The sequence below is a fragment of the Musca autumnalis genome, unplaced genomic scaffold (genome assembly GCF_047663935.1).
Source record: "Musca autumnalis isolate F117 unplaced genomic scaffold, ASM4766393v1 scaffold_1, whole genome shotgun sequence".
Taxonomy (NCBI): domain Eukaryota; kingdom Metazoa; phylum Arthropoda; class Insecta; order Diptera; family Muscidae; genus Musca; species Musca autumnalis.
This window is the reverse complement of record NW_027411644.1, coordinates 245,093,693-245,117,800: the sequence shown is the minus strand read 5'-3', so window position 1 is coordinate 245,117,800 and position 24,108 is coordinate 245,093,693. Positions and strand designations below refer to the sequence as shown.

The window sequence follows — 24,108 nt, the reverse complement described above, 5'->3', positions numbered from 1 at the left end:
CCTGTATTTCATGTAGGACTAGCATCCAGACATAGAATTGACTATCAAATAGTATTTCAAACTTCTGTTAGATTTACTCAAACAGCATGGAATGTTTGACATAATCACAAGCTTTTGGAAAGTCAAGCGCTACCATGAGTCCGAGGCTGATATGATTGGAGATGAGGTGCATCGCTTTTGTAGTTACGTGTTGCCTACAGAACTCATGTTAATGATCTGCTACCGTATAGCTATTCCTGATGGTGGGGAGGAATAAATCCTCAAGAGTTTTTGCTACGTGTAGCGGGACCACACTGCCCATTTTCCAGAATTCGGACAAAGATGTGGGTGGCTGTCGACAGTTTGATAACTTTCGTGAGAAGCTCAACTTTTGGTTTATCCAGCAGTTTCTGCATTACCGCGGAGATACCGCCAGGGCCTAACGCTTTTGATGATTTAGCGTTGCTCCTCTTTTAGCATATGGGGAATTCCGAGTGAAATCGGACACATTTTCAAAATTAGGTTTTTAATTTCCTTTATTCTTTGCTGTGATGATGCTGCTCATCAGCAAAACATTTTAGTATATTTTCAGCTTTTTTGGACTAAGAGTCTAGAGATATCAAGCATTGAAAAAACGAATTCTGTAAAAAACATATGCAAAGAAATACTCATAACTTTGTTAATGTTGGTGCAAATAGAAAAATCTTTTTCAATTTTCGCGATTTAATATGTAAAACCAATTTTTATCAATGATTGTACTCTTCGATTTTCTTGAAATTTTTTGTTATTTATTTTGTAAACGATACTACGAAAACAATACTTTGCATTTATTTACATTTGTTTTTGGGTACTGGGTATTACTAAATAAGTTTTTGTGCATTCAAATCCTCTTCCGTATTTAAATAATCATCTGTTGAAAGATATACCATTTTAATATTTAATAAATTTGTCTCGGACGCCCAGTCATATAATTTCCGAGCTGTAGTTATTTGATATTCAGTTTAGTATGTTTATTGTCCGGCTAGTACAATAATTGCAAATCCATTTTCAAAATCGAAAAAAACTCCGTTTTTATGATGTTTAAGATAAATTCCTAAATAAAACAAGAAAACAAATGTTAAGAAATTATTTTTGAAAATTTTTGGCAAAATAACAAATGTTTCTCATTGGTAAAAAGGAAAAATTGTATTGACAAAATTAAAAAAGATAAGAAAATATTGTAATTATACGAATCCCACTGCCAACTAGGACTTAAAATTTTTGTAATTAATTATAGCTTAATGCAAAAAAATATCAAAAAAATCGAAGATAAAAATAAAATTATAAAAATTTACTTTAAATATTAAATCGCGAAAATTGCAAAAAAAACTAGAAAAATACAAAAAAAATCTATTTGGACCAATATTAAAGAAATTATGAGTATTTCTTTGTATATGGTCTTTGCAGAATTCGACTTTTTTAAGGCGCGATATCTCTGAAACCTTAAGTCAAAGAATCTGAAAATATACTAAAATATTTTGCTAATGAGCAGCATCACCACAGCAACAAATAAAGGAAATCAAAAACCTCATTTTGAAAAAGTGCCCGATTTCACTCACAAATCCCCATATGCAATATCTGTACGTTCTGGTGGTTCCTCATCGACAGGAAGAGATCTAATGCTACAAGTGCTATTTTCTTCACCCTATCACATCCGAGCAGTTCGACAAATGTTCGTTCAAATAGATTGTACACCTCTTCGGATCAGTTAGCGTAACATCGCTAAACGTCTATCGTGGGTCTTTTAGGCTACGAAGGTGACTTAATCTTTGCCATAATTCACTAATTCCGGCTCCAATTTTGCAACTCTAGAGATAATCTAGTCACATGATCTATTAATATCCAGTTCATCAACAACAAATTCGTATTTTTTCTAACAAAAAATGTTGACGACATCTCAACTGTATACACTAGTTGACACCAGATCGTCATCATCTTCATTTAGTGCAATAAATAATAAATGTAATTAATCGGATTAAAATAGTAAGACAGTGACCGCTGGTGGGCCAAACGATTAATCTAATTCCGCAAACAACGGTTTCTACGTTCCACGAACCAAATTTAACTCTTTCAAAGGTAAACCAATCTTCTGAGAATATCCCTATATCATGAGTAGACATCGGATTTTGCATATTTGCATATTTTTTATTAATAAAGATACGAAAATTCTGATTGGACCAAAATTCGTTTTGAAGAAAACTGAATGCAATGACAGGCTCATATTTTTTATTTTTTTTGCATATTTGCATATGCACAAAATATGCAAAAAATATGCAAAATATGCAAAAATATGCAAAATATGCAAGTAATTTTTTTGAAGAAAATCATCAAATTAAGTTTGGAAAGTCATCAAAAAGTGTTCTAAATTAAGTTTATTGCCGTTAAACGTCGATTTCTTAGCAGATTATCATGTTATTAATTACTATTCCGCCACAACAATAAATCTGGACTTAAAGACTTAGAAAATTTCCTATAACCCAGCCCTCTTATTACAACAAAAGTTGCTTTCTAATACAGATTTGTTCAAAAACTCCATCAGAAATGTCAAAATGTATGTATCCAAATATGTTGACAGTTTCTGCTCGGCCAAAATTATTTGACAGAATAACAAATGAGCAAGAAATTAAGGCTAAGAAAATATTGAATATTACATAAAATCGTTCATATTTTATTAAAAACATATAAAAATACTAGCAAAGTGCCCGCTACTTCGTATGCGTTAAATATATAAAACAAATGAACAATATATAATATAGAATGGTGGAAACATTTTGTGTACTAATACGTACCACTTTAGTTCGATTTTTGTCACGCCTACACATCAAGAGTAATCCACATTTTTTGAGATATTTTAATTGAGGTTCTCAGCGCAAATACGGCCTAACCCAACAACCGCCATCCTCATTTCTAGCTCTATCTGTTCCCCCAATTATAGAACTATTTAGTACTTTACATGTAAATATATACATACGAACCTCCTCCTATTATTTCAAAATTCCCATTACACAATAACAAATTGTACCAAATCCTGTGCCATTTACAACTTTTTACGTATATTTATGGCACATATTTCTTAAATCGGACGTTATAAGCAAATGATAACAATAATCTTAATTCCAAATCTCACGAATCCAGATCTATCCGTTCATCCAATACAAAATTGTACCATACATGGAACCATTTCGTACCCCTAAGTGTACCTAATTCCACATTTTAGGATTCGAGCGCTATAATTTCACCTAAATCCTAATTGTACAAAATGTAGTACTTTTTGTAAGCATAAGTACGCATTTCTAAAACTAAGTACGCATTTCCAAAACTAACCCCAACAGAAATATTAACTCCAAAATTCAAGATTCCAGCTCTAACCGTTCGCTCAAATCCAAGTTGTAGCATATCTCAATCCTACACTCCAACAGTAATATTAATTCCAAATTTCTTGATTCCAGCTCTACCCGTTCGCTCAAATCCAAGTTGTACCAAATTTAGGACAGTTTAGTACTTTTCGTACATATAAGTACGAATTTCCAAAACTTCATCAATCCTACACCCCAACAGTAATCTTAATTCCAAACTTCAAGATTCCAGCTCTAGCCGTTTGCTCAAATCCAAATTGTACCAAATTTAGTACTTTTCGCACTCATAAGTACGAATTTCAAAAACTACTTCTATATCTCAATCCTACACTCCAACAATAATCTTAATTCCAAATTTCTTGATTCCAACTCTTTCCGTTCGCTCAAATCCAAATTGTACCAAATTTAGTACTATTTAGTACTTTTCCTACCCATAACTAAAAATTTCCAAAATTTTATCAATCCTACAATTCGACAGGTATTTTGAATTCAAAATTGGGGATGGCAGCTACATCAGATTACCAAAATGCAAATTGTACCAAATTTAGTACCATTTAGTACTTTTCGTACCCATAACTACAAATTTTCAAAACTACCTCAGTGCTATGTTCAAACTAAATGGAACTCAAATCCAAATTTGGTTCCATTTAGTACTATTCGTATCCATAGTACGAATTTCTAAACCTACCTCTATCAACACTTCAACATCAATTTTAATTCCGAATTTCACGATTCCAAATGTATCCTATCACTGAAATCCAAATTGTACCAAATTTAGTACTATTTAGTACTTTTCCTACCCATAACTACAAATTTCCAAAACTTTATCAATCCTACACTCAAACAGTACTCCTTATTCTAAATCTCGGGTTTCCAGCTATATCCGTTCACCCAAATGCACCAAATGTACCAAATTTGGTACCATTTAGTACTTTAGTACCCGTGGGTACGAATTTCTACAACTACCTCAATCCTACACGCCAACAGTTATCTTAATTCCAAATTTCAGGATTACAGCTGCATCCGATCACAGTAATCCAAATTGTACCAAATTTGATACCATTTAGTACTTTTCGTATCCAAAGTACGTACTTCCAAACCTTCCTCTTTCAACACTCCATCAGTAATCGTAATTCCGAATTTCAGGATTCCAAATGTATCCGATCACATAAATTAAAATTTGGTACCATTTAGTACTTTTCGTACCCATAAAACTAAAAATTTCAAAACTTCATCAATCCTACACACCAACAGTAATCCTTATTCCGAATCTCTGGATTCCAGTTCACCGTTCACCCAAATCCAAATTGTACCAGATTTGGTACCATTTAGTACTTTTCGTACACATAAGTACAAATTTTCAAAACTACCTCAGTGCTATGTTCAAACAATAAGCTTAATTCCGAATTTCAGAATTCCAAATACATCCGATAACTCAAATCCAAATTTGGTACCATTTAGTACTATTCGTATCCAAAGTACGAATTCCCAAACCTACCTCTATCAACACTCCAACAACAATTTTAATTCCGAATTTCACGATTCCAAATGTATCCCATCATTGAAACCTAAATTGTACCAAATTTAGTACTATTTAGTACTTTTCCTACCCATAACTAAAAATTTCCAAAACTTTATCTATCCACACTCCAATAGTACTCCTTATTCCAAATCTTGGAATTTCAGCTATATCCGTTCACCCAAATCCAAATTGTATCAAATTTAGTACTATTTAGCGCTATTCGTACCCAAGAGTACCAATATCCACAACTATCTCAATCCTACACGCGAACAGTAATCTTAATTCCAAATTTCAGAATTACAGCTGCATCAGATCACCGTATTCCAAATTGTACCAAATTTAGTACCATTTAGTACTTTTTGTTCCCATAGGTCCGAATTTCCAAACCTACTTCTACCCAACACTCCAAAAGTAATCTTACTTTCGACTTTCAGGATTCCAAATGTATCTGATCACCCAAATCCAAACTGTACAAAATTTGGTACCATTTAGTATTTTTCGTTGCCATAAGTACGAATTTCCAAAAGTATCCCAATCCCACACTCCAATAGTAATCTTAATTCCAAATTTCACTATTCCAGCTCTATCCGATCACTTAAATTCATATTGTACCAAATTTGGTACCATTTAGTACTTTTCGTACCCAAAAGTACGAATTTCCAAAATACTTCTATCCTACACCCCGACAGTAATCCTAATTCTAAATTTCAGGATTTCAGCTCCATCCGTTCCCCCAAATCCAAATTGCACCTTATTTGGTACTATTTAGTACCTTTCGTACCCATATGTACGAACTTCGAAAACTACCTCCATATCTCTAACCTACACTCCAACAGTAATAGTAATTCACAAATTTCAGAATTCCAACTTTATCGGTTCGCCCTAATTCAAATTGTACCAAATTTAGTACCATTTAGTACTATTCGTACACATGAGTGCACATTTTCAAAACCACCTCCTTGTATCAACTCATCTTTCTAACCTTGATTTGCATTCCAAATTTCAAGATTTTAGCTCTATCCGTTCACGTAATACCAAATAGTACTAAATTTAGTAACTTTTAGTACTTTTCGTACACTTATAGTTCGAATTTCCAAAAACCATTTGGTACACCTTTCTAACTCACCATCAGTGAACCTCATTCCAAATTTCAGAATTCTAGCTCTTCGCGTTTGCCTAATACAAAGGGTACCATATTTAGTACCTTTTAGTACTTTTAGTACAGTTCTAGTTCGAATTTCCAAAAATCCAGCCTTATCTGACACCTTCGGACCAAGAGTGACCCTCACCCAAAATTTCAAGATTCTAGCTTTAGCCGTTTAGTCTGGGCGTTGATTATCAGTCAGTCAGTCAGTCAGTGAGTCAGTGAATCAGTGAGTCAGTGAGTCATCATTACTGAACTATTTTATAAGTATAGATATACGGTGCCATCATGAATATTTCCCTCTGAATTTTCCACACGGAAAATAATTTTTAAAAGTGAAATTCTTTTAAAATCAATATTTGTTAAAAGTTGAAAACTACTAGATTCGCTTCATTATGGCGTATTCTAGTCGAAGCGACAAAATATTCCTTTTTTGGGCATAAATATGGAAATAAAAAATTGTGAAATTGGGGAAAGGAAACAAATTCTGCACGGAATTTTTATTCATGATTGCACTGATAACTATATTTTAATACCCTATGGGTATTATGTCTTAGTGAATGAGTTTGCAACATGCAAAATGAAACGAAATAGACCCACAGTTCCTTTTGATGATCTGCATAGATTCGCACTTATCCATCTCGCCATGTCTTTTTGAAAACAAACACAGGTCACATTTAAAGACCACTTCGCATAAAAATTGGGGATTTTTTAGCCCTAGGACGATCCCTATTTTGGTAAGAATCGATTCAGATTTGGACATTGCTCCCATATATACAGTACATTCGCGATAATCCCTAGACCACAGGTTTCGGCGATGTCCGAATTATCAAATTGTTCGGATTAACGAATTGTAAGGAAAATAAATCATTTCATATGATTAAATCACTCGTGGAAGTTATATAATAATATTTTTTTAAATTGTAATTGCTAATAACGAACACTTAAACGAAAGTGCTCTACGTGTAAAAAATAGTAATAGATTTTTCTACTCGACAATCCGGAAAAAGAAAAAGAAAAAGCCAATCAGATTGTGAAAGTAGTGCTAGAAATATGGCATTTTTAAAGTTTACATCAGGATGTAAGCAAACCTAGAGACAGATGTGGAATTTCATCGCCTTTAAAATATTCGCCTTTTAGTGTATAGTGCATTTGGCAACTTTAATGACAATATTGCGCGAATATCTTTCTTAATATATTTATTTATATCCTATACAACAAACAAAACTGAAACAATTTTTTACCAACTTCTTCATTAACTAGGCGTTTACACTAGACAGTTTGTCTTCAAATACAACTCTGATTTACTAACACATACATACATTTGTCGTTTGGCTACCAGCTGTCCATCATTCTTTCACAGACAGCCGGGTTAACAAAATTTTGACATTTTTTGTAAAAATGTGTGAGATAATAAATGAAATGTGTTAAAAACAAAAGAACATGAACAAAAACAAAATATGTGAACGGAAAACAAAAGGAATTCGATGATTTTCATTCATAATTTTACAACTGTTTTTGCAGTTGTCTGGACGCCTACGTCACAAAGGCAAGTTTTGGGATTTTGACAACCAATATATGAAGTCAACTGTCCTGTCATTTGTAAACGCAGGGTAAACAACTGTCAAAATACGAAGCAATGGTAATAATTAGTACAAATTATCGAGTACACGGACGGGTATAAATTAAACAATTGTGTATACAAAAGGGTTATGACTTTTCGACTGTGTTATCAAAATTGTTTTCCTGTAGCAGGAATGAACGAACCATATTTTTTAGCATTCCAAATACTTTTCTAGCAGAAATATGTGAGTGGTTTTGCCATTTTAAAAACAATTCCAAGGTTTTTGACTTATTTTACCACTACCACTCTATTGTGAGGTTTTTCTAAGTGATCTCATTTTGCACTAATCATTGGGCGTTCTTCATTTTGCTTATTATTCATCGTGGATGGGTATAACAATAATGCATTACTTTTCGCCGAGGAGTGAACATTTTCCAATTTTCCGATATTATAAAATTATGTATTTTAAGTGCATTAAACTAAAACCAAGTCATAAAAATTTACGTGGCAGTTAGAGCATTTTTCCAAAGAAGCTTTTTGACCATAAAGAACAAAAATTGCCAATTTATGTCAGTATATACTGAATAAAGGACAAACACTATAAAATATATTCAAATCTAATATGTGGATATTCAAAACGTATACTTCTAATTATCGTTATATTCCAGAACGTGGAATCGTAAATGGTACTTTAGTACTTTTCCCCATTTTTCGCTAAAAAACGAACCCTTTTTCCAAAAACTAGAAAAAAATGCGCTTTTATCTAAACAAAAATAGCGATGACTAACTCTAGCTCCTTTGTTTTTTTGCTAGACAATTTCGGCCGATTAGAAACTATTACCATATATGGACACGTTGATTTTGACATTTCTGATTGTGTTTTTTTGAGTATAGGAAGCAAATTATGTTGTAATAGGAATGCTGGGTTATTTGACATTTTATCACCTGGTGAAAACTGATTTAAGTCTTGTTAGTCTAGATTTATTCCTGTGGCGGAATATCTGGAGAGACTCAATAACATAATAATCTGCAAAAAACTATGTTAAACGTCAAAAAACATAATTTAGAATGCTTTTTTAATGATTTTCCAAATTTAATTGACGGTTTTTGTCAAAATAACACTTGCATATTTAGCATATTTTGCATATTTTTTGCATATTTTTGATATGACCCCAAATATCGAAAAATTTACCCTCAAAACGCCTAGATCCAAAATTTGAGTCCAATCGGATAAGAAATAAAAAACATGCTAAAATCCGATGTCTAATCATAAGTAATGAAAATAAAATATCTAATGTGTCTGAAAAAAACACATTCATAGAAAAGTAACACCACAATTAAAGCAGAAAAGTGTTTTCCCAGAAAACACGTGAAACTCACGGCGATTTAATGCTGGTTTCCGTAAATCCAATGAACACTGCCTAAACTAACTCATTAAAATTCCAGGCATATGTTGCTCGTTCAGCAACATTAAGTAAACCCCAAAATTGGGCTATAACAAGAATTGAATAACGCAGCCAGGCAGTCAGTCAGCCAGTCTATTTCCCCCACAGGCAAGTTATTTAATCTGAGAAAACATGTTGTTGTTGTTGCTGCTGTGACGATGAATATGATGCCTGATGGAAAAACGCCTCACCAAAATGATAAGCGTTAAAATTAAAAGCAAACAAGGAAGTTAAATTCAAGCCGCCCTCAAGGATATGATTTTTCAATATGAGTAATCATGTGTGGAATTCGTAGGTGTGTGGGTGCACAATATTCACACATACACACACCTATGCATTTAACTATTTCCTTTTTAGTGTAAATGTGTGTAGAAGAATGCGTGCCTGGCATAACAAAATGCAAGAAATGAAGACATTTTCTTTTTGTTATTGTTTGTGGGGGATAAGAAGAAAATCTGTGACAGATTATGCTTAAGTAGCGTTTATTGATTTCGTGTTCATATGTTTTCCATCCATGTTAGCGTGTTATGTTATTTCTGTAACAGAGAAGGTGTATTAGAAATATTTCAATCCAATGACTTGATTACTAAGATTGGGGGAAAATAATTATTTAGATTTTCTTTCAATTCGATTGTTATTTGTGATTTTATTAATTTTAGCACAAGAATATATGAAAAACAAGTAAAAAAGTATCAGTCGCCTTTTCCAAAGATATACCCTCAGCCTCTGTAAATTGAAACTTTTATCTACGGAAAGATCGCATGTATTTAGGCTATTTTCCGAATTTTGGGGCCCTTTGTGGACATTTGAACTTGCCGACAAAAATGTGTATTAGGATTAAAGTTCAAAAGTTTTGTGGAGGAGGTACTTGAAGGGATGCGTCGACATAGACTATTATGGAAGTGGATTATATTTTGGGAGTCATATCTTTTCTATAGATATTGCGCCTACTATTCATTTCAGTGGGGCATCGTACAACTTTTGGACCAGTATGCCAGAAAGCATGGAAACATAATATGGTCCGGTTTACGACCACAACAAACAGCATCGGTATACATTTCCAAAAAATCTTCGAACAGACCCTAAACTGCTCCTAGACACAAACGTTGAACTTTTGTGGGGGATGTACCCTAAATTTTAACAAAATATTAGGAGATCCAAAGTTTGAACCAAATTGGTTACCCCATTCAATAGATACCTTGCATACCATTTTAGTGACATTTTTTAAATATTGGGGGAAGTGCCGGAAGTTGTGGACCGGTATTGCCCATCTTTGAACTGAAACAAAGTTTGGACAAAATATCACAAAAGCGAAATGTTGAACCAAATCGGTTGATCCGTTCGAAAGTTATGGTGCCCTCCAGCCACTACATGTGGTGTCATATGGATCCTTTCACCTTCGGACTGTTTTCTCAGGAAGTATGGGCTTGCCCCTGAAAAAGACTTTTATCGTCGTAATGGAGGCAACGAATGAAAGTGGCTTCAACAAAAATCAAAGTGATACGAGAGCAGGTCTTAAAGTAACTTATCCGAAATTTTGTATTGGAGGTACCCAAAGGAACGGACAAATATAGTTCATATTCGAACCTGATCTATATCTGGTAGATTTATTAGGATGTGTAAAGTATGGAGCCACCGTGGTGCAATGGTATGCACACACGTCTTGCACGCTGAAGGTCGTGGGTTCGATTCCCCAGTCAGGCAACATCAAATTTTGAACGGTGGCAAAATAACCCTCAGTAATGTTGGCGACATTTCCTGAGTATTTCAGCCATGTAAAACTTCTCTACAAAGTGGTGTCTTAAGACACGCCGTTCGGACTCAGCGATAAACAGTAGGTCCCATATCATTGAACTAATATGAGTCAGGGTGCACTCATTGATATGAAAGATGTCTCCCTTGTCCCGTCTGGGATGTTTGTGAAACAATTATAAAGTATCGGTCACTCTCTTCAAGATTTATCGTGCGCACAATTTATCCGAACATTTTTGAGCTTTTGTGGGGGAGATACATGAAGAAGTGGACCGATATGGCTTATCTTCGAACATAAAGTAAGTTTGGACAAAATATTACTTTCTTACTTAGCTAAGAACTAAGAAACGATCCCCATTTCTCTCTATTTGTTGCTTCGCACTCTGGAATACCGCGCCTTTTCATCTCATCATCCACTTGTTTGCGCCATCTATTCCTTGGCCTGCCAATTCTGCGTGCACCGCCAAGCGGTCCGTATTTATTCGCCCTTTTAGCAGGTTCATCATCGCTCATTCTTATGATATGGCCTAGCCAACGCAATCGCTGCATTTCGATACGCTTAACAATATTGATGTCGTTGTATAGCAGATACAGCTCGTGGTTCATTCGCCGTCGATATTCACCGTCAACGCAGATTGGTCCGTAGATCTTTCGAAGAATTTTTCTCTCAAACACACCAAGCACTGCCATGTCTGCTTGTGCAAGTACCCAGGCTTTGGAACCATACATCAGCACGGGTAGTGTCTGAGTTTTGTAGAGCGTAATTTTTGTTTGACGAGTTGTGGCTTTGTTTTTAAACCGCTTACTTAAACCAAAGTAGCATATGTTGGCCAATACAATTCTTCTTATTATTTCACAACTGATGTCGTTTGTTGTGTTTACGGAGGTGCCGAGGTAGACGAAGTCTTTTACTACCTCAAAATTATAGGCACCAACTTCCACAGTTGGTCCGTGCTCAATGGACGCCTTGCGCGTCGACACCATCAACTTGGTCTTCTCACCGTTTACCGCCAGACCCACTATAGCAGATTCTCCTTCGACCTTCATAAAGGTATCAGTTACTTCTTTTACTGATCGTCCCATGATGTCTATATCATCAGCATAAGCAAGTAACATGTGACTATTGGTGGAGATTGTGCCACTTCTTTTGACGTTTGCCTCCCGTATAACCTTTTCCAGCAGGATGTTGAAGAGATCACTCGAAATGCTGTCTCCTTGTCTGAAACCTCTTTTGGTACCAAACTCTTCGGAGAGGTTCTTTCCTATTTTAACTGAGAACATCGTGTCAGTTAAAGTCATTTTACAAAGCCGGATGAGCTTTGCGGGGATACCAAATTCAGACATGGCTTGGAATACCTTTGAAAGCAGCGGGCTGTCAAAGGCTGCTTAATAATCGACTAAAAGGTGGTAGGTGTCGATCTGCATCTCTTGAGTCATCTCCAGGATTTGCCGCAGGGTAAATATCTGGTCAATGGTGGACTTGCCAGGTCTAAAGGCGCATTGGTATGGTCCAATTATCTCGTTGACCATAGGCTTTAGTCGTTCGCACAATATTCCTGACACGATCTTGTAGGCAATAGGGAGTAGACTTATGCCCCTATAGTTAGAGCATGCAGTCTTATCTCCCTTCTTTTGGACGGGGCACAGGATACTCAGGTTCCAATCGTCGGGTACTCGTTCTTCCTGACAGATGGTGCTAACTAGCTGATGAATACACCTTATCAGCGTGTCGCCTCCGGTTTTGAACAGCTCGGTTGGCAAGCCATCGGCTCCTGCTGCCTTATTATTCTTCAGCCGATTTATTGCTGTCTTTACCTCATCTTGGCTGGGCGGTATACATTCAATACCATCTTCTGGGATTGGGACTGTGATATCTTCCTCGTCTTCGCTGCTATTGGATACTAACAGTTTTGAAAAATGTTCTTTCCATATCCTGAGTACACTATATGTATCACTTACCAAATTACCTTTCTGGTCTCTACAGGAGGGTGTGCCTGTACCAAAGCCATCAGTTTGATGCTTGACTCTTTGGTAGAATAGTCGGACTTCATTCTGGCTCCTGTACATCTCGATTTTTTCCCACTCTCGCTTTTCCATTTCTCTCTTTTTCCTCCTCTCTCCTTTTCTCCCTGTATCTCTCTCGTGCGCTACGCGTTGCTACGGATTGTAAAGTAGCCCTATATGCCGCATTTTTCTCTTCGGTGGCAGCACGACACTCCCGATCATACCATGGATTTCTTGGTGGAGGTCTCTGGTATCCAAGTATGGATTTTGCGGCTGTTTGCATGGAGTGGGAAATGCTTTGCCATTGCGCTGATATGTTATCGGGATGAGGAGTGCTTTGATTAAGCAATTGGGTTAGTTGAGTGGAATACGCTGTGGCTATCTGTTGTTATTGCAGCTTACCGATGTCTAACTGTTGTGTCTGTTCGTATTTTGTTTGCTACTTTTAAGCGGGTGCGTACCTTTGCTGAAACAAGGTAGTGGTCCGAATCAATGTTTGCGCCTCGGAACGATCGTACATCCAACACGCTCGATGAATGTCTTCCATCTATCACAACATGATCAATTTGATTTCTTGTTTTCTGATCTGGAGACAGCCAAAATATTACGAAGGGCAAATGTTGGACCGAATCGGCAGATCCGTTGGAGAGTTATCTTGCGCTCCAAAAACTACACACGGTGTCATAGAGGTTTTTTGTAACTTTCAGGCTATTGTGTCAAGAAGTTTGGGTTTGCCCCTGATGAAACATATACCGTCGTATAGGGGGCAGTGAATACAAGTTGCTACAAGAAACATCAAAACGATTCGAGAGCTGATTGTAAACTAAACTTTTCCGAAATTTTTTGTGGGAAGTACCCGAGGGAGTCGACCGACAGAGTCCATATTGGAATCTCATATACGTCTGGTAGAAGTTTCACGATATGCAAAGTATGGATAACATTGGTTACTACCTTCAACCTACCTACTACTTTTGTGGGGGAGGTACCGGAAGAAGTGGACCGATATAACCCATCTTCGAACTTAAACTAACTTTGGACAAAATATTACGACAGCCAATTTTTGGACCGAATCATTTGAGCCGTTCGAGACAGACAGACAGACGGGCGGACATGGCTAAGTCAACTCCAAATTGTCTGAAAAGGATTTCGTCCAAACATACTTGGGATCTAAAACCATTATTTCGATGAGGTCTATACCCTCGTTAGCATAAATGCTAAGGGTATAACAAGTAAAAATAGCGTTATGTTTGGGCAGGGCGTCCACCACCAGTTGTACTGAAATAAAATTGATCAATTAGTTTTCTTTTATGAAAGTACTATGGTCTTCCGCACGCCAATTGAAGTTTATCGCCTTCTTTTAAACAAGGTTTAAAACCTAATGATACATCGATATTTTCTACCCATACAGAATCCGAAATACTTTGTTGCAGTCTTTCCATTTGGACGAAGTGTGTACAAGAAAAATGTTTTGGACTTCTACCCCTTAAATTTTTTCCATTTGACCCAAAAACCATAAATATGAAAATAAATATGGCGTTCGGTTAACCTACATACATCACCGCGTAGTACATAGTATTCGTACTATAGCAAAATGATTTTGAAACTTATGCATATCTGTCAATGAACTCGTACTGTCAATGAACGTAATATCTTAAATACTAGCCGAACATAATTTTCAAAAACACCGACATTTACTTTAAACCAAAAGCCGAAATCCCCAAAAGACAATTTTTATAAATAAGAGAGGGTCGCGTGCCTGAAAGATTAGGCACGAACATGCACAAACACGGACCAAAATTGTTATGTTCTTTCACACACAGCCACGTGATTTTTTGAGAAGGCACGAACACTCACTACTCACCCTACATAGTTACCTCGAATATCGCCCTTTGGTTGCTAATTTTCAACCGAACCTTTCCTATTGCAACTATTATTTTATGTTTCTAATATTCCAAATAATGATAATCAAAATTTATAATTCCCTTTCGTCATAATATATACATTTTTGTGCAATCAACTTTAATGAAGTCAGACATCATTAAAATATTTCCAAGCTTATCCTTTGGGAGACAGAAAACACAAAAAACCTCGATCTCTCCCACATGCAGAACCAACTACACACACTCACTCACTCACACAGTTCCAACAAGCAATCATAAATTCACAAAGTAAAACAAAACGCAGAAAAAACTTGTCGAACAACTTACGTGAATATAGGTAATGGACTGCCTTGAATGTTACACGGCATGTGAACATCATTGCCCCGCTCCACATGAATGTCTATAACGGGTTTTTGGGTTGTACGTGGTGCTAAGTTTTTACTAAGCTCTGAAAAGTAAAAAAAAAATAAAACGAGAAAAATGTTGCTTGTATTAAAGATCCCACCTCTAAATGTGTGTTTTCATAAATGTCTATGTGTGTGTGGGTGTTTTTTTCCTGATCAAAGTGCAGGTGTTTGTAATACTAACCTTTGACCTGTAACATAACAGCCTCACTTCGTTGTCTATCGCCATTCAGGGTATTGGTAACCAGACACGAATATTTCACCAAACTATCTTCTGTACGCACAGTTCGAATGTATAAATCTCCTGATGCTGATAGGACAACATAACGGCCAGCTGTAATGTAAAAAAACGAAAGAAAAAACCATGTATTTAATAGAAGTTCATGTAAAGAAATTTAAGAATTTTTCAAAATATATGTAGTTTTTACTTAACAGAAAAAATCAACACAATTTTTATGTGTTTGCTTTAAACCGAAATCTTTATAACTTCCTAAGGGATTTTGTGTATGGAGTCAAGAAAGTATCATCAAAAAAGTTCGTAAAAGGATATCCACTTACATGTAACAAGCAGATGAAAATCGATTTTTGTTTAGAATTTGTAAAATAATATTGGAATAGGTATATTAGGTGGGGGATAAGTTAACAAATGCTCTGAATTCGGAAGGAGCTTCGTTTTATGATTATAGACCCAGCAAAATTTATTTGAAGTTGTTCCTTGTGAAGTAGTGATTGAATAGCTTTTTTTGCAGTCCGTTCTTCACATTTTGACAATGTCCGATTTGAATCCATTTCATAAATTTTTCACATTGTAGAAATTTCAAAATTTTGCAAAAAAAAAAACTTAAAAAGACAAAGAACTTAATTTGTTTCTTGTTAATTATAATAACAGCAATATGTTTGCATCCATAAAAAGTAATTTGTATACAAAAAATAATAAAAGTGATTTCGAACTACATCTTTGTTTGTAGCCAAAGAAGTAGTTGAATCATATGTTGTTGTGATTTATTCACTACAAAGAACTAATGTAAAATGTGTGCTTAAGAAGCAAATTAGACAGTATCCTCACTGCACCATGCCCTTGTAAAAATCATGACTTCTTTCACGTAAAAAGATGTAGTCCGGAATCACTTGCACTCATGATTTAACTACTTCTTTGGCTACAAACATTTTGCGGGGGAGTATATAAGACTAACTTCAGAAAAAGTATAGCCAACTTAGCCATGTCCGTACGTATGTCTGTATGGCTGTTGCGCACCATAACTCATGAACGGAACAACCGACTCGAACCAAATTTTGCACTTCGTAATATTTTGTCCATATTTTTGGGTGCCACCGTGGTACAATGGTGGGTTCGATTCCCTTGGGTTCGTTTCCCCGGCTAAGCAAAATATCCCTCTGTAATGTTGGCGACATTTCCTGAGTATTTCAGCCATGTAAAACTTCTCTACAAGTGGTGTCGTAGGGCACGCCGTTCGAACACGGCGATAAACTGTTGGTCCCATATCATTGAGCTTAATATGAATCGGGGTGCACTCATTGATATGAGAGAAGTTACCCTTGTACATCCCAGGCGGGAACTATTAATATAATTATTATAATATTTTGCCCAAACTTATTTTAAATTAGAAGATGGGCCATATCCGTCAACTACTTCGAGTACAGCCCTCACAAAAGTTCACAACTTTTCTGTAAAATTGTGTCAACGATAACTCTCCAAACATTCATTTCAGATATAGATCGGATTCGAATATGGACTATGTCGGTCACACACAAAATTCGAAAAAAGTTAAGTTTAAGAACTCATCTCGGATCATTTTAAAATTGTTTGCAGCAGGTTGTCCTTGCTTCTCCCTATACGTCTGTACAATTTTTTTTGGGCAAGTCCATAATTCTTGAGTTAATGGCCTTAAAGCTACAAGAAACCCTGACGGCTCCAACTAAAATGGCAAATTCACAATATAACTCTCGTAGGTAGTTTCTGATTGATTTGGGAAAAGTTCTGTTTGACGACTCGTCTCGGATCTATTTGAGATAATGACCCAAGAAAAAAAAAACACTGCACATACTAAAATGGCTAGTGTGCAAGATAACTATAAAACTTAAAATATCTTCCAAACTCAGTTTAAACACGGTGCGCCTGAACTAACTTCAAATGAAGGGTGCTTACACCTGGAAAGTTTTTGCTGATTCTGAAAATACAATGTTTATAGATGAGAAAAATCAAAAAAAAAAAAATCGTCATAAGGTTTTTTTAAATAAAGCACGGTCAAAGTTCACATTTTTAGGGTTTTTTAGATTTTTACAAGAAACATTCGAAAACGATATCGTGTTCGATAGCAATGGTATGGTGAGAAACAAATCATGAAAATCAATTCACAGCCAGCATTTGGAAGATTGTTTTTTTTTTTTTTTTTTTTTTTGATAAATCACATTCCGGAGTCTTTCAAGAGTTCTTTTGGTGATCAAAAACTGATTAACTCACTTGTACGATCAGAAAGAGACTCGATAGTGACTCCCTCTAATGAATAAAAAGAGTTCAATTAAAAATACAATAACAAAATGTATAGCAATCGAAAAAGAAATCATTGAAAATGTGTCTATTTTTTCGTTATTTATTGTCATATTTTGAACATCTGAAGATTGAACAAGTAATAAAGCGTTAAGTTCGGCCGGGCCGAACTTTTTATGGCCTCCACCAGAAAATATTTATTTTCTTTCCTGTCCACAATTTTAGGCAGAGATATTTTGTGACCACTTATACCTAAATAAGGTAAAAAAGCATTAAAAATGTATTCAAGCGGTCAGGAACCATATACGAGTATGGTGCTATATCAAAGTTTGGACCCATGTTTTTGGAGGAAAAGTTTTGTGACCAATGGGAACCTCAAATGTCGAATTGCAGATACTTGGGTCAAAAATTGTAGCTAAAATACAAAAAACCGAAAATCGGGAGGTACCGTTATATGGGGGCTCTACTAAAACATGGACCTATGTTGACAGTTTTCAAATTACAGATAGTTCGGTCAAAAGTACCGAAAATGGGGAAGCACCGTTATATGGGGCTATAACAAAACATGGACCTATGTTGACAATTTACATAAGGGGGCTATACCAAAACCTGGACCTATATTGGCAGTTTTTGGTGGAAATGTTTTGTGACCACTGGGAACCTCAAACGTCATATTACAGGTAGTTCGGTAGCAAAATGTAGCTACAATCCTCAAAATACCGAAAATCGAGAGTTAGCATTATATGGGGCTGTTCCCAAACGTGGACCTATGTTTACAGTTTTTGGAGGAGATATTTTGTGACCACTGGTAACCCCAAATGTTATATTACACGTAGTTCGGTTAAAAATTGTAGCTAAAATCCTCAAACTACCGAATATTGGGACTATACTCAGACATGGACCTATGTTGACAGTTTTTAGTGGAGATGTTGTGTGATTACTAGGAACCGCAATTTTCAAATTACAGGTGCTTCGGTCAAAAATTTTGGCCAAAATCCGCAAAATACCGAAAAACGGGAGGTATCGTTATATGGGGGCTATACCAAAACATGGACCTATGTTAACGGTTTTTAGTTAGTTTACAGGTAGATCAGTCAAAAAATGTAGATAAAATCACCAATATTCCGAAAATCGGGAAAATCGGGTCCGAAGTTGACCTGCCTATGGAAAAAAGAGACTCGGGTGCAAAAATATAGCGCTCTAGCTCAATGATTGCGAACGCTAGAGTGATTACAACATACGGACATGGCTAGATCGTCTTAGAATTTTATCCTGATCAAGAATATATATAAATGGTCGCAGATGGTTAGTTCGATATGTTACAAATAAAAAACAAACTTAATATACCCTCCATACTATGATGGAGGGTTTAAAAATGCTTAATCCAAAAAGGATCATGTAGTTGTTGGAGAAGTGATTAGAATTATGTGTCTTCTGATCAGATTTTTAACAGATAGGTGATTAAAAACTGATTGTATTGTTTGGTTCTATATAATTCTCATATACAGCTTCTACAAAACTTTGATATGAATGGCACGTATGTATAATATTAAGAGTATTGTCAAACAAAACACATGTCCAGGTTTTATGTTTTTCTCCCGACAAAACAGTCTTTTATAATCAGAAAATGCGTTCATATTATTTTTAATCGCGCAGTGAAATCAAAAAAGTCTCGAATTTGATAATACAAATCAGAAGTTTGCTTACTAAAAATTTGTGCTATATTTTAATGATTAGGTATAGTCCCGCCCCAAATTGCGTTACCTACAGATTCCAAACTCGAGATACACTACTCTCCACCATGAAATATTCTGAACTAATATCTAATAGATAGTTTTCTGTTTCGAATAAGTATGGATAAGTTTTTTGACCACTGGGAACACCAAATACCTATTTTTAGTTAATTTTATCAGCTAAAAACTTGAAAAAAAAGGGCTTATGTCCAAAATTTTTTGTAGATAAGTTTTTGACCCATAGGAAACATAAATGCCAAATTATAGCTAATTCAAAAGGTGAGAACATTTCCTATGAGTAAAATTTAATATTATAGAGCTTGAAGTAATGCAACGAAGGTAACGAGAGATATACGGGTATGTTCTGAGACACACTTCATCTCTCGTGTAAAGTGAGAAGGGAATTTTTCTACAGTTTTACTCTTATTTTTCGATTGAAAACTGATTTTGTTTATATCTATATTTAAGTTTTATTAGGCCAGACTTATTGCTGTGGCGGAATATATTCTATGGAGAGACTCCATAATATAATAATCTGCAAAAAAAATTACGTTAGGCGGCCAAAAATTTTAATTTGAAGGTATTTAACAATTTTCCAACTTTAGTTAACAATTTTTCGAGTTTCATGACAATTTTCGGTTAAAAAACTGTTTGCATATTTTGCGTAGATAGATGGTGGGTTCCAGGTCAAGGTAATATAATGGGAAATGATGAGTTAGTTCGAGGTGGCTCTAAGTCTATAAATCTGTCGATTGATGAATCTGTTGGCAAATTTTGTGAAATCTACTTTGAGAAGGCACCCATAGCAATCTGGCCTGTGACCTCTCATCTTAGAACTACTTTCCTTCTGTCGCTGGAGTTAGGGATGAAAATCATTGTGGGAATTTTTATGGGTCACAGTAGGGTTAGATTCATAATACTAAAATGGAAGTGGCATCGATTTTGTAGGCTTTGTGAAAATGCAGAACAGATAGAGAGAACACATAGGTAGAACATCTACTTTGTATGTGCCTTTCTTGTATAAAAGACGACACTGACTATTGGATAGATACAAAATAGACTGTCTCACTTCCCTATCAAACATTTATGTCATTATTATTTCTAAATTTGCAAGGCATCTATAATGGCAACATAACTACTTAATTTAATTCTCTCTATATATTCCCAGCACAAGTCACAGATCAACAACGCAGTAATATTCCGGAAATTAATTCGTTTTCTTGATCTTCAATTCAGGAAGGCTTAACCAAAAAAATCTCTCATCACGTTCAAACCTAACCACGATGTACCCGAAATTGTTATCCGATATAAACCTTTTTGGAATTAGACATAACTAAAGATCATTTGAATATTAACTGCGACTTGCTCTAATATCAAACGTTTACGTACATACATACACATTTATGTGTGAATATATTTACATATCGACCATATCTCCCTATGGATGGCAGCGTTAAGTAAATGTATGGCAAAGTAACAAAACACTGGACACAACATGGAAATTCCCACATGATGACATGGAAACATTTTCCAATAAATGTCAACCAATTCGTAACATCCTCCGAATGGGGGACGGACGTTGGGTTGGGTTGTGAACAATGTAGAGTGTTACACAGGATAAAATAGGGACAGTAGCATACGTTTTTTTTTTTGTTTCTTCCACATTCACAACAGAATGACACAATACTCCAACAGTGAATATACTATACGCCACCAGACGTATCCACATTCCATATAAACACTTGGACATATGTCCATTTGTAAGCAGACACAACAAATATTCCTCCCCACTCTGGCAACAGACTTGCCTGAGTTGCTTGAATGGAAATCTAGTTATGGCAGGATGGCAGTTGTATGCAATAAAGTTTTATGTGGCATTGAAAGAGAGCAAGTTTTACAAAAAGGGATTTTTATGAAATATACCTCTTTTACATAATACAAAACAAAATAGAATGGAATGCAAAGTTTTCATGTTTAGAGAGGGTAAGGGTGTTCGTTTGTTATCTAGTAATGCATTGAAAATGTGTGAACTTTAAATTTATAACATTGCTGATAGTGATTCAAATATCAGAACTTGGTTTGAGAAAGAGGATTTGTAAACTATTTAATATTAGCATTTCCGGGAAGTGCAGAATATTGGATATCAAAGCATTGATCATCATCTAGTTGCGACGTTTTTCAACCAAAAAATAATGAGTTAGGGAAAAACTAATTTTGGCTTGAAGGTAACCTAATATTAAAAAAATAAGGTGAAGATTATAGTACTGACAGGTATCCTTACTGGACACCAAACACATGTACATAAAACAGGTTGTGTAGATAACAGTGGAAGCATTACATGCAGAGAAGACAACGAAGCATTGGCATACTTTCTTCTCTAACTCTCGAAACGCACAATTGGTCACCGTAGGATTACTTAGGTTAGAACAATATTATATTCAGAATCACAGTAAGTCGATGCACATTTCAACGCAGTCCTCGAATAATAAAATAATAAAATAGTAAAATATTATATATAATAATTGTTCCACAAACATACCGGACAAGGGACAATGAGTTTACCCCGATTCATATTAGCTCAATGATATGGGACCTAGTGTTTATTGCCGAATCCGAACGACGTGTCCTAAGACACAACTTGTAGAGAAGTTTTACATGGCTGAAATACTCAGGAAATTTCGCCCACATTACTGAGGGGTATTTTGCCACAGTAGAAAATTTTAATGCTGCTTGTTCGGGGAATCGAAGCCACGACTTTCAGCGTGCAAGGCGGGTGTGAATACTATTGCACCACGGTGGCACCCATTATAATATTAAAATATCAATTTATTTAAATAATAATTTAATTAAATATTAAAATGTCAAAATATTAAATATTAAAATATAAAAATTTTATAAAATTACAATATTAAAATATCAAAAAAAAAAATTAAAATATTAAAACATTAAAATATTTAGATATGAAAAAGTTAAAACATTAAATTATTAAAATAATAAAATAATAACAAGTAAAAAAGCGTTAAGTTCGGCCGGGCCGAACTTTTCATTTACATATTTTTTCACATACATATTCTGAACTAAAATGGAATAATTAGTTTTCATTCCTGTCCCCAACTTTAAGTGGGTACGTTAAAATGTCAGATAATGTACATAAAATGCTTCATTCGGGAGGCCCTTTTTTATGGTGCCTATATCTAACTATGTATGTTGACAATTTTTGGTGGGCTAGAAATTGGGAGGTACCGTTATATAGGGGTTATAATAAAACATGGACCTATGTTGACAGTTTTTGATGGGAGCCTTTAATGTCAAATAACTCCTAATTCGGTTAAAAATTGCAGCTAGAATCCTCAAAACACCGAAAATCGGTACATAACGTGGGAACTTCAAATGTCATTAACAGCTAGTTCGGAGGTATGTGGGCTATACGAAAATATGAACATAAATGAAAAATTTTTGTTGCAGAATTTTTGTTGGCTTTTAAATTTCAAATTACAGAAAGTTCGTCCAAAAAATAAAGTTAAGGTACGGAAAATCGGGAGGTTTGTTTTGGGGCTATACCAAAACATGGACCTACGTTGGTTAATATTTTAAGTAAAATCCTCAAATTACCGAAAATCGGGAAGTATCGTTATATTGGGGCTATGTTGAAAAATGTTGATGCAGATGTGTGGTGACCACTACAACCTTCAAATGTCAAATTACAGTTAGTTCGGTTAAAAATTGTAGCTAAAATTGCAAAATTACTGAAAATTGGGAGGTACCGTTATATGGGAGCTATATCCGAACATGGACCTATGTTGACAATTTTTGGTGGAGAGGTGTTGTGACCACTAAGAACTTCAAATGTCAACTTACTGCTAGTTCGGTTTAATATTGTAGGTAAAATCATCAAATTACTGAAAATCGGGAGGTACCGTTATATGGGGGCTTTATCAATACATCGACCTTTATTGACAATTTTTGGTGGAGAGGTGTGGTGACCACTAGGAATTTGAAATGTCAAATGTTCAAATTACAGATAATTCGGTTAAAACTTGTAGGTAAAATTCTCAAAATACCGAAAATCGGGAGGTACCGTTATATGGGGCTATACCAAAACATGTACCTATGTTCATAATTTTTTCGAATATAAGTTTTTTGGTCACTAAGAACCCTAAATATCAAATTATAGCTAATTCGGTCTAGAAATGTGACTTAAAATGTCAAAATACCTGAAATCGGGCGGTAACGTTATATGGGGGCTATTCCAAAGCATGGACCTATGTCCACAACTTTTGTTATATAAGTTTATTGACACTTAAGAACCCTAAATGTCAATTTACAGCTAAATCGGTCTGAAAATCTAGCTAAAAACGTCAAAATACCGTAAATCGGGGGTACCGTTCTATGGGGGCTATACCAAAACGTGGACCTATGTCCACAACTTTTGTTGTATAAGTTTTTTGACACTTAAGAACCCTATATGTCAAATTATAGCTACATCGGTCTGAAAATGTAGCTAAAAACGTCAAAATAACGTAAATCGGGGGGTACCGTTATATGGGGGCTATACCAAAACGTGGACCTATGTCCACAACTTTTGTTATATAAATTTATTGACACTTAAGAACCCTAAATGTCAATTTGTAGCTACATCGGTCTGAAAATGTAGTTAAAAACGTCAAAATACCGTAAATCGGGGGGTACCGTTATATGGGGGCTATACCAAAACGTGGACCTATGTCCACAACTTTTGTTATATAAATTTATTGACACTTAAGAACCCTAAATGTCA

General features: G+C 35.3%; 1 protein-coding gene across 3 annotated transcripts in view; it reads right to left on the bottom strand.

Moving 5' to 3' along the window:
• Dscam3 (Down syndrome cell adhesion molecule 3) overlaps positions 1–24,108 on the bottom strand; it is a 457,425-nt gene that overhangs the window by 248,073 nt on the left and 185,244 nt on the right. For all 3 annotated transcript variants that reach the window (XM_073960642.1, XM_073960641.1, XM_073960643.1), the window contains exons 6-7: positions 15,274–15,423; positions 15,013–15,133 (exon numbers count right to left, since the gene is read on the bottom strand). In XM_073960642.1, coding sequence (XP_073816743.1) covers positions 15,013–15,133; positions 15,274–15,423 — 271 coding nt within the window. The remainder of the gene's footprint in view (positions 1–15,012; positions 15,134–15,273; positions 15,424–24,108) is intronic.